Source organism: Ambystoma mexicanum, chromosome 12, assembly GCF_040938575.1.
Source record: "Ambystoma mexicanum isolate Mex_15411 chromosome 12, UKY_AmexF1_1, whole genome shotgun sequence".
Classification (NCBI taxonomy): domain Eukaryota; kingdom Metazoa; phylum Chordata; class Amphibia; order Caudata; family Ambystomatidae; genus Ambystoma; species Ambystoma mexicanum.
Window position 1 is genome coordinate 652626711 of NC_090936.1, and position 12339 is coordinate 652639049.

Here is a 12339-nt window from a genome sequence, read left to right on the forward strand (position 1 = left end):
AAAATAGCACTAACGCTCGAGAGCAATAGCACGAGGATCCCAACACATGAACGTGCGGTAAAAATCTGAAGATGGCTGCCAGAGGCGGTGCTTAGGTAGAGGGCAGTCATTGGCTGTGGTCAGTATGACGCAGAGACCAGTGATTGGTTACTACTACGAAAGACAGATCAGAAACGAAACTGATACTGGTTTTTTCTTTACCGAGGATTCCCAGCCTGACGACGGGGAATATTCATGAGCATGTGAATCCATGCCAGACCCCATGCTGGAGAAGTAGGTCTGTCTTTTATCAGCGTCGAAGACTGTATCGATACAATCGATTTATGCGTCGATGGATCATTCGACAAAGGCGTCGATGTGCAGATTTACGAGTCGAAGAAACCTTCGATAACGGCATCGATGATGCGGATTTACTGCCTTTACTCGAGGGTTCATGACGCTCTCGGATAGTTTCTTTCGCCGGGTGCAACGACTTGTGGCATTTAGATTTTTCGGGTCTTTTACCCAGGGTATCGCCTTTAGCCGTCTACGAGGGGGTCGAGGCCGCTTTCTCGAAGACGCTAAGCATTTTCTTACGGAATTCCTCCCACTTAGCTGGAGAGCTGTGTTTCGTGGGGCAGGTGACCCTTTCCATCGAGACAGAAGACGAAGAAGAGGGAGATCTACAGCGCCTCTTCTTAGAGTGTTTCGATCTCGACGACTGATGGGAACCGCTTCGAGACCTTGAACGGGAATGTTTCTTTTGACGGCGAGGAGACGAATGTCTAGACTCTGCCGAAGAAACTTTCGAGGGAGTAGAAGTTTTAAGAGTCTTACCTCTTTCTAGCATCCCCTTACGCTCCTTCAAGGCTTTCGCCGTCATGGACATACAGTCCTCGCATTCCAGACAGTGATGCTCCAATCCCAGGCACCACAAATGGATCCTGTGAGGATCCGTCAACATTTTCTTCCCACCACCACCACACTTTTTGAAGCCGGACCGTGGGGTCGACGGTTTGGATGAGGAAGCCATTGAATAAAGATGATATCTTCGAAGAATAAAGTTGAATCTTCTTCAGGAAAGAACTGAGCAACACGATTCCGAGGACCACGAAGCGCGGAAAAACGGAACTGAGCAACGGTCGCTGCGCAAGTCTATTTATACGCACGATGACGTCGGCACCGAGACGGAGGCTGTTGAGGGACACCAGCTCGGGGGACGTCGACGCGCAGCGCCTTCTACTGAAAAAATTTGAGGCCAGCAAGCTGGGATGTAATCCATCAAGATAAGGAACACGTCAGAGGACACAATCCCTTCGAAATTAGAATTCTCCACAACACACAGTTATAGTCAAGGTAAGTAAAACCTACATACTTTTGTAAGGAGCTACTAGCTACCTACAAGGTAAGTATGACGTAAGCAGACTTATTCTGCAAAGGCTAACAGCAAGTCCGGGGAAGCAAGACCCAATTGGGGACACTCGTACAACTATCCCAACAGGAATAATAAAATGAAACTAACAGTATTACTTTTTGGAAGAGGGGAATCCAATTCACAGGCGAGTTAGTTAACCCATCTACCTTCTGTTAGAGTGGCAAGACAGTTTCTAAGGAAAGTAAGACTTTGAGAATACTTATTTAAGAAGGCACATAGCTTATTCAAATTAAGTAAATCTTATATATACTTTTCAGAATGGCAGAACATATCTAAGGTAAGTAAACCTTTTGTAACTATTCACTCAGAATTTAAAGTTACCAACTAACTCTTTCACGAGTAAGTACATTTTTCAACATGTATTCTACTTTTCAAGGCAGACCCTTAAAATGATCTAGCCCTTCCCAATTCTAGTACAGGAGTTCTCTCAGAAGCATAAGAGGGACCCTGGTGGTCTAGGAGCCAGCAGTAGGCAGGGTGAGACAGAGCCCAGTTGCGGGCAAAGTCAAGAGTTCATGAGGTAGACTGGGCAAACAAGTAAGCAGTTCACTTTGAAAGTGAGTTAGGGTCGAGGGACTTCAGAGAAGAGCCCGTAGGAGGATTCCTGCAGTGGGCCTGGGTGAACTGGGTGAGGGACCTCCCAATCACAGTAGCACCCCAAGGATGCACCGGAACAACAAGAGACTTAAGGTAAGTAAATACCCCAGCCAACACAGTACCTCAGCACAGAAGAAGTGTTGCAGCAGGAAGACTTCAGGATATGCAGCCAAAAACCCGGTTGATGGATCCCTTTGTCTAGAAGACATGACTTTGGAAGGACTGTTGCAGCAGGGATCATGGAAGAAGGCTCCAGACAAGATTTTCCTCATGGCTGTATGCGGCTCTGTGGATTTGGTCCCTTTTTCAGTAGCACAGAAAAAGACAGAATATCATGGTCTCTGGAGTTCCAGCAGGGTGCCACCAAAGTTTCAGGTCGATTCGGAAGACTGTGCACCGCACAATGGCTCGAGATACCACGGTATTGGGGTATTGCAGCCCTGCAAGGTCGTAGCATGACGTGGGATGGCTAAAAATGCAGGTCTTGAGTCTAGTGGGTCTCACCAGGCTCTGGGTTGGGGTTGTCGTTTTCGGGGTACCCAGGACGATTGAAAGGAAGGGTAACAGCAGGCTCCGGTTACACACTCTGGTCGCTGGAAATCGTTTCAGCCGCATTTTCTTAATCATCTTCTGTTTTGGTTCCAGTGGTCGACTTGTCAGTAGCTTCCAGGTTCAGAGTTTTTATCAGGAACTAAAGCACAACCTTTGCATTCTCTCACCAAATTTTACATAAAGGGGCTGGCTGTCCAATAAGTACAGCCAGCCCCACACTGGGAGTTGTTCCCCTTTCACGCAAGGTGGAGGACAAAGGGGTGCAGAGTTTTGGACTCATCCCTCGCTTCCTGCCTTTCCAGGCACTCTGGAGCCTAGGCGGGGAATCCACAGGATCCCTGCTGAAGGCAAAACAGCCACCGAGTTTGTTCCCGCCTAGAATGGTAGGGGAAGACCTCAAACACCAAGCACACAAATGGCGAAAAAAGAAGGAGCCCACCATTTTAGAAAAATGGTGACCCTTATGTGCATTACAGAGACTGAATTAACAGCCTTTGAATAATAAAGGCTAAAAGTCATTAAGGTAAAATCACTGCCGCCAGCCATTCATGTCAAACTCACAATTGTAACAAAATGTTACCAGATAAGTAAGGAAGGGGTTACATTGTATCCCCCAGCACGCCACATAAGGCTGGGGTGTGCTGCCTCACTTTATAAAACGTAAAGAGGGATGAAAACCATATTTTACTACTTGGGAACTGTAGTTCACCCAAGTACATGAATATCAGGGGAGCCCATAGGGGCAACCCAGCCTAAGCCCAAACGGTGTACGAAACCATACCTTTAACCATACACTATGGAGAGACATAAAAAGATGAAGCATTTAAAAAAAAAAAAAAAAAAAAATTTTTAAAAAGAGTAAATGACTAGGTGTGGGGGAAAGATTCCCATTTACCTAGGGACAAGGGAAAATAGTTACCTAGTCAAAGCAAAACGATCTGGGGTTGACACAGGTCAGGAAGATCATTGATGTGAAAAGCTTACCCAACAGTGGTTGAGGAGCAAGAGGGTGGGGGAGATTACAGATGTGCTGTATCACAGCTTGTACAGTCATTGTGTGAAACAAGTTTGCCTATGCTGGGGTTTTATTGTTGAATCACTACCATTATTGGTTCTATCTGCATTTATATCTGTGCCTTCTTTTGAATATAGTAGAATCGTTTTTGGATTCTTTCATACATACAACAGTTTTAATTGACAGTCAGGATGTAAGATCTTTTACTAGGATTGCTCACAAATACAAGAAACAGTGGATACGAGTCTCAGAACCCATACCTGTGTTCAGCAGCAGGGACAGAAAATCCAGGAACTGGGTCCTTTGTTCCATAGTATCTTTTAATTAAACCAATTCCAGCAACTGTATCGGTTCCTTTAAAGTTCACTAAGTGAGCAGATGCCCCGATTCCTGCAGTCTTAAAATAAGAGAACCATGAGGTGCACATATGTAGAAGACAGGAGGAAACAAGCAGTAGCAAGTTAGCAGCCTTCACTACACAGTAAGGTAATCCATTATTTAACAGGCTTTCTTTTGAAAGTCTGTAGTTTTGGTCGATTTGCCCAATTCCATGTGTATGTGGAGGTACGAGAGTATGAGGATGGGGTGATAGTGGAGTGGGGGTACTGGGTAAGCATGGGGAGTTTGAGGGTTGGCGGGGAGGGAGGCCCATAACAAATGATCGAATTATGCTGGATGAAAAACGCACTACCAAACTACAGACTTTCAAAGGAAAAAGCCTTTTAAAAACACACAAGAACCACACATTAAAGCAATTGTCACGTCTTAGCTTCATTTTACACTCACATCGCAAAATTAGACAATCTATGTGCCCAGGGATATCCAAGTTGTATTGCTTTTGCTGGACCACTTTTGTCCTTGGTTGAGGGCATGGGCTCTACAGGTCCACTGGCCTGCCATGTTCATCTCTGTTACTATACTAAGCTACCTTTGCAATCAGTCTGGAATAACGTGGAAATGTTCATCTGTGCCCAATTGTTTCCATGATGCAAATTCCATTACGTCCCTCCAGAGCTGCATGTTAAAACAATGGCTTTTTGCAAAGAGATTTGAGAAACTGCTGTAAGTCACTGCCTGGTCCTATTTGTAACTGAAAATTGGCCCAACAAGAATAAAAAATACATTACCATTGGAAATGTTGGTTTGGTCAAGTGATTGAGTGTGCTTCACCTACCCAAGAGAGCTTTCCCAGACACAAATGTTTTAATATGTCCTTTATATGTTGTTTTTGGTTTTAGATGCCAAGCAAAGAAAGAGAAGTAAAAAAAAAAAAAGGTCATTTGCAAAGCAGATGACGCACGATTTAAAACTTTGAAAAGTGTGCCATTTTAGAGAATTTGTTAGTAGTGACTGATAGAATAGTAATAGGGCAAGTCCTTTATCACCTAACCCTAGATAAGCAGCTCATCAGCGCAACCTAGGGATAGCCACCTCACTAGGTAATAGTTAGAATTGTTGGGAGGGCAAGTTAGGTTAGAGCTACACTACTGGCAACTTTGAAGAGAAAGTAAGTTGAAGTATTGACACGATGTCTTATTGTGTGATAAAATACTAGGGTGGCATATCAGGCACAAGACCCTAATAGTGCAAAATAATGTGTTGTTGATACTTTGAGCTAAAACATGGCACTGGTGCAATCTGAGCCATAATGGGCATTTGTTCCATGCCCCAGTGGAATCTGCACTTGCTGTGAACTAGAAACATATTTTCTGAATTGTTCACATTATTTCACTGGAAAACATGTTTTCAACGTTAATCGCTGCTTATGGTAGTCTGCATTGCTCATCCAAGGACACCGTGCGCAAAGAGGCTGGGATAAGCAGGTGCCGGCTGGTACCCAATAAGGTTACCATGGACAGTGTCAAAAATGAGGATGAGCTAGAGTTGTTTTTGCTGCTTTAAGAATGGGAAGAGTCCTGCTCCTTGAGGTTACTGTGGGTCACTGAGGCTGGGGGCGCATGTTCGGGAGAATTTTCATTTCTGTGCCAATTCCCTTTAACCTTAGACCCTCAGTCCTTTTGCTGGACTCAGGGCTTTTAAAAAATTGTACTCCCGAGTGAGTGGGGCCTTTTTACTCAATCACTCCCGTGTTTCCCTGACTATGATTTTCTATGTTCCTTCCAGTTTTATGGAGTCTGATAAACTCCATATGGATATGCTTTTGCATTGTGACACACAGCACCTTCTGTGCAGTGCCACAGAGGTCCCTTGGACTTCTCAATGTTTAACTACATTTTCTTAGGTGAACTACTCCCCCCCCCCCCCCCCCAAGAATAGTAAAATGACCCCCATCTTACTTACCTTTACTTTATGTGTCCAGAACACACCACCCTATGTGGAGTGCTGAGGGGTTACATAATTCCTTTGACCCATTTCTCATGTAACATTTTGCTACACTAACTCACTTGACTGGCTGGTGACTCCTTTTTTAATACCTCGTGACGTGTATCTGCAGGCTGATACCTTAGCTGCAGTGCTGCAACCCAAGGGTTACCATTTTCTCAAAATTGCACCGGTCTTCTCTTTTCGCCATTTCCTGTTCGTTTCTTCTGGGCTTTTACTCTGCTATTGGCATCAGGTTTGTGTCCTTTGTGTATTTTGCCTATGGCAGGACTCAGCCCTGAAGCCCGCTCAGGCTCCAGTATGTCTGGAAAGGCAGGAAGTGAGGGAGGGCCCTGAAACGTCCCTGTCTTTTGTCTCTAGGTGTGAAACCCATTCCAATTGGCTGGCTGGCCCGAGTCTCTGCTAGTTAGTAGCTTGCGTGTGCCATTAGGTAGGAATTAGTGCAGTCCAACTGGTGTGGGACTACCCAAGAGTTCTCTTGGTATTAGGTAACCCACCTTTTAATATAGGCTTGTAGTACACAAGTTGTTAGTGTGACTGAGCAGCCAGGCTCATCTTCAGAGGGGTAATGTGAGCTGTAGAGCTGTACAATGAAATCAGTAAATACAAGTATCCAATTAAACACTTACACACTTAAAATGTTTTCTTTAGAAAGCAGTAATTAGCTGCAACATTAATCCCAAGGTAGGATTCAATTAATAAAGTGAACAATGAAGCAGGTGAGTAATTCATTCATACGTTACACACGTTCCAGCACTCAGAGGTGACATCATTTGAGGTCAGTATAGCATTTATATAGTATCACCTTTGCAAGATTGAGTTCAAGGAAGGAAAGGTTAGATCAGAACATACTGATGGGTTATAAGAACAGTTAGATTCTCCAAAAGAGATGCAGACAGTCTATTATCCCAGCATGTGTTCAACATTTCAAACGCGTAAAAGAACACGCACCACCAAAGCCAATAGGTTCAGAAGGAGGCCTCTAGGGAGCCAGGACAGCCAAAGTCAATGGACAAAGTCAGTTCAGATGCACCTTAGAAACATTTTCTTAAATAGTCAGTGTTCAAAAGAGAAGTCACAGCAACTCAAGAGTCGTCACCTTTAGAAAGCACAAGCTGTAAGGCCAATGCAAGTAAGCTGAGGTCAACTTAATGTAGGGTTAAAATCGCACTCCCAAAGATAGGAAGCACCCCAAATGGCAAAAGGATAACGTACCCCAAGCCCCACAGTACGTTTGAAATGAAGAAGTTGTTCCAGCTGGATGCCTTCACGATGCAATGCAGTAGAGCCTTCTTCCTGGTCCTTGGTGACGAAAGGGAGGATGTCTGGCGGGCTCCTGCGGCAGCACTCGAGAGAGGGACTCTTCAGCAATGGATTTCCATTGATTCAGCACCTCTTTTTGGTTTTGGTGCCTTTTTCTCAGCGCCAATGAAGAACGAAAAGCTCCGGTTATGATTTCCTTGATGCCTCGGTCCTGGACTCTGGTGAGGGGGACTCTGGACGTGGATTTCTTGCTTCTGTAAGGTCCTCTGGATGCCCACGAAGATCTGTCTGGATTAGGACGACAATACACTCACAAGCGGTGGAGGTACCCCGGGTATTGGGCTTCTGCAGCCTCGGAAAGTCGCAGCAAGTCAGGGGTTGTGCCAAAATAGAGTTGGTCTCCAGGCTAGTTGGTCCCACCAGCCTAAGGGATAGAGTCCTGTTTCACCATGCACTTCACGGTCCAGGATGGTGCTGTTGGCGTCTTCTCTCGTCTTCTGCTTTGGATGTTGTCCTCCAGTGGTTCTTCGTCCCAAAACCTCGTTTTTATGCAAGTTCCCATTCATTCAAAACCCTAGGCTGTCAATCACACAGCAGGGTGGCTGTCCTCCAGGTCAGCCAGCCAATTGGAACCAATTTCACTCAGTCACACCTAGAGACAAAGGACAGGGAAGTTTCGGGACCCTCCCTCACTGTCTTTCCAGACAAACTGGAGCCTGGGCGGGCTTCAGGGCTGAAGCCCGCCAAAGGCAAATGCAAACAGAGTAAAAGGCCAGAAGAAACTAACAAGAAATGGTGAAAAAAGAAGACAGGGGGGCCATTTTGGGAAAATTGTTACCCTTGTGTGCAGCACTGCAGCTGAGGTATCAGCCCGCAGATCCAGGTCACCAGGTAGTTAAAAAATAAATAAATAAATAAATACACTGCCACCAGCCATTCAAGTGAGTTAGTGCAACAATTACATGAGAAATGGGTTAAAGGAATTACTAGGTAATGCCCCAGCACTCCACATAGGGTGGTGTGTTCTGGACCCATAAAGTAAAGGCAAGTAAAACAGGGGGTTCATCGTACTATTCTTGCGAACAGTAGTTTGTTAGGCAGAATTGCATGCAGTACCCTCTGGGACCACCAGGTACAATTAGGACTACAGGTGTAAGCAAAACCAACATTTGTTACAAGTCTGTACTACACAGTTTGTGGTAGCGAGCTGGGCAACCAGGCTCATCTCAAGAGGGAATGTGAGCACTACAAGAGGTTACACAGAGGTCTTACAATCACAGTGGTTCAAGTAGACACTTGCACTCAAGGTTTCTTGGTAAAACACTTAATTTATTACACAGTCATTTAGAAAACATTCACTAGAAGGAGGCAACTTAATATCATACACAAATATGACATGCGTTACTGACCGTAATAGCATTTCTGATGATTGTATCTGCTTAGTTTCACATGCTGTGCATATGGTCCGACATCCAGTGGCAACCGTGGAGTATTGCATCTCGTCTTTCGGGGACCGAAAGGGGACGTCGGCATAGGCGCGTCTGTAACACTATCCCTATCGTGACGTGTGTAGTACCCAAAATCCCTCACGCGCCGAGGTCCCTCCGATTGTATTTTTTCTGCCATGAGGGAGCCCAAGGCTATAGTGAGTGAGGACAAAGAGAGAAAGTATTAAGCGTCTATGTTCCTTCCACCCCGAGCGGGGAGGTAGGGAGGGCGCATGTGAATCCAAGCAGATACAATCATCAGAAATGCTATTACGGTAAGTAATGCAGGTCTTCTGATGCTTGCTAATCTGCTTAGAATCACATGCTGTGCATAGACTAGTGAGCAGTACCCGGAGATGCAGGTGGGTTGTGAGAAGGAACAGTAGAGAAAAGAGGTCTTAGTACCGCATGTCCCACCTGAGAATCAGGCCTAGAACGAGTGTCTAGGCAATAGTGTTTTGTAAAGGTGTGTACAAAACTCCAGGTTGCCGCTTTGCAAATGGACTCAAGAGGATCATTGCAATGAATGCTATGGATGCCCCAGTGCCTCGAGTAGAGTATGCTCTAGGCTTGAAGGGCAGTTCTCTCTTAGCAAGAGAGAAACAGTGTGATGCATTTGACAATCCACCTTGAGATAGCTGATTTAGAGACAGGATCCCCTTCTCTACCAGCTGCCACTGAGAATTGTTTAGTCTTCCTTAGTGGTTTAGTTCTTTCCAGGTAAAACATGACTGCCCTGCGCACGTCTAGTGTGTGAAGGCTTCTTTCGGCCATGTTAGTAGGGTTCTGGAAGAAAGTGGGTAGTTCGATTGACTGGTTCACATGGAACTTCAAAATTAATTTCGGCGCAAACATGGGATGTGTACGCAGAACAACCTTATCAATGTGGACTGTAACAAAGGGGTCTAAAACAGAAAGAAGGAGGTGTAGTCTTGGCATTGGCCGTTCTACTGAGTAGCGAACAGGTTGATCTCTGGGAAACCCCATTCTGCGAAGACGTTGGACGCAATGTCTTCGTGCAGTCGCCATTCGTATTCCTCCGGCAGAGGAAAAGCTCTGCTGAGTATGACTGCCAGAAAGATGGAGTTCCCCTGGAACATGTTGGGACAACAAAAACATCCTGTGTTTGAGAGCCCATATCCAAATGTGTTTTGGGACAGCTTGGATAGCCCTGGAGAGTGAGTGCCCCCCTGTTTGCTCAGGTAATACATTGCTGTAGTGCTGTCGGTTAGGATCAGTACTGTCTTCCCTTGCAGTTGTACCTGAAAGGCTTTCAATGCTTTGAACAACGCTTATAGCTCCAGTAAGTTTATATGGTTGGATGCTACTTGGGGGGACCACACTCTGTGTGCTGTCTGCTGAAGCAGGTGAGCTCCCCACCCCGTGAGAGATCCGTCTGTCGTGAGCGTGGCTTCCACTGCAGGGGTGGTGAAGGTCTTCCCCATGAAGAGGTTTTCTCTTGACCACCACTGCAGAGAGAGAATGAGGGCTGGTGAGACAACTAACAGATCTTCCCATTGTCCGCTGGCCTGACACCACTGGCTGTTGAGCCACTCCTGCATGGGATGCATGCGCAGCCACGCGTGGGGAACCAAGTATATACATGACGCCATCATCCCTAGCAAACGCATGGCCTTGCGTACCGTCACCTCGCGACTGGCTACATATTGAGGAATCCTGAGAGAGCATGTTCTGAACCCTCTCGCTGGAGGGGAAGACGAGACCGTCTTCAGTCCGAATTACCGCTCCCAGAAATTGTTTTACTTGGCTGGGGACTAAGCTGGATTTCTTTTAGTTGATTGAAACACCCTGGCTGAATAGGAGATCTACTGTTTTTTGGGTGTTCGAAAAACAAGCGTCGAACGAGTCCCCCGTGATGAGCCAGTCGTCGGGGTAAGGGTAAACTGGGACTGATCGTCTGCAGAGGTGTGCTGCTGCCACTGCCAGGACTTTGGTAAACATCCTTGGGGCCGAGGCGATGCCGAAAGGGAGTACCTTGAATTTGTCCTGGATCATGAACCTTAGCTTAGGTGTTTTCTGTGCGCTGGAAATATTGAAATATGAAAGTATGCATCTTTCATGTCCAATGTTGCCATGAAGTCCCCTTGTTTCAGCAATGGGATCACCTCCTGCAGTGTTACAATGCGAAACTTCTGGGGTTTTATAAACTTGTTCGCTGGGCGTAGATCTAGAACAGGACGCATGGTGAGATCCTTTTTGGGTACAAGGAAGTACACTGAATAGATACCCTGGTTTACCTGAAGAATAAGGACAGCTTCTATGGCGTCCTTTCCCAGCAGTACTTCCACCTCCTGGATCAGGATCTCCAGGTGGTCCATTGACAGGCGCCGTGAGCGCGGCGGTCTGAACTGTGGAGGTCGGGCGAATTCCACGCAATAACCGTGAGCGACCGTCTTTAAGACCCACTGGTCGGAAGGTATCCCCTCCCATGCCTTGAGGAAAGATGTTAATTGGCCCCTGACTGCGGTGACATGGGAGGGGACCTGGACTTGGTGGTCATTTCTGACCAGAGGCTGTGACTCCTATGATAGGGGCCTCTGCCTCTACCTTTGCCGCGTTTCTGACCCCTTGAGGGGTAGTAAGTGGGGCTTCTAGATGTTTGATTTGTGTTGAAGTTACCCATGCCGTAGTTGTTTTGACCAGCACGGGATTGCTCTCGAAACGACCGCCGAGAATTATTACCCCCACTGGGAGGAGGGTTTCTGTGTAATTTGGTGCAAGGACCTTATAGTCTCATGCTCCTTCTTGGCTGTCTCCAATGCTTCATCCACTGCTTTCCCGAAGAGGTTAGTTTCCTCAATGGGTTTATTAATGAGGGAGGCGTGAGTCTCAGGTCTGAAGCCCGATGTACAGTCATGCGTGTCTTTTCTGAAGAGTACCTTGTGCAAGAGACCTGCCTGCTGTTTCTGCAGTGTCCAGGGTGTTCTTCACCACATTCTGGTTTACCAGTCTTCCCTCCGAAACAATGGCGAGAAGCTTTGTTCTGGCGGGTTCAGGAACCTCCTGGAGGCCTTCTTGAAGTAAATTCCATTGGGCATCACATTGCTTGCTAATAACTTAGTGTTATTAGCAACCCGAATGGTGTATGCAGCTGCTGACGGACATGTTTTCCCAGGGCATACAACCTTTCAGACTCCTTGTCCAGTGGTGATTCACCCGTGGCAAGGGATACTCCTGCCCTCTTACGAGTGGTAGTCACTACCAGTGAGTCTGGGATGGCGTGCCCTTGGATGTACAGAGGGTCGGTAGGAGAAGGCCGAAATAATTTTTCGACTCTAGGGTTCACAGCCCGTGTCTGAGCCTGTGTGACCAATGAGGGAGCTACCGGTCTCTTAACAGAGTTAAGGAGGGGGATGGATTGACTCGGAGGTTTTTCCTTGATAATATCCTCCACGAAATCCTGCTCACGTACCGCCTCTTGAGTGGCAATTTTGAAGTATTCAGCTGCTTTCTTTAACATGGAGTTAAAAGCCATTTGGTCATCCACAGGGGAGGCCTGGCGAGCCGGGGTGGACAGAGGAGAGTCTAGGCACAAAATATCAGTGTCCTGATATTGCTGTGCCCAAGGGTCCTACCTTCCTGCTGGGTTTCGTCCCAGTTGTCAGTCGCATTCTGTTGATCTTCCTCATAGTTATCGAGAAAAGAAG

At 46.4% G+C, this 12339-nt stretch overlaps 1 protein-coding gene across 1 annotated transcript in view; it reads right to left on the reverse strand.

Moving 5' to 3' along the window:
• The window catches only part of NAMPT (nicotinamide phosphoribosyltransferase), a 559899-nt gene that overhangs the window by 357386 nt on the left and 190174 nt on the right, over window positions 1–12339 (reverse strand). Inside the window, exon 6 of the mRNA XM_069629129.1 lies at window positions 3839–3975. Within this exon, the coding sequence (XP_069485230.1) occupies window positions 3839–3975 (137 nt within the window). The remainder of the gene's footprint in view (window positions 1–3838; window positions 3976–12339) is intronic.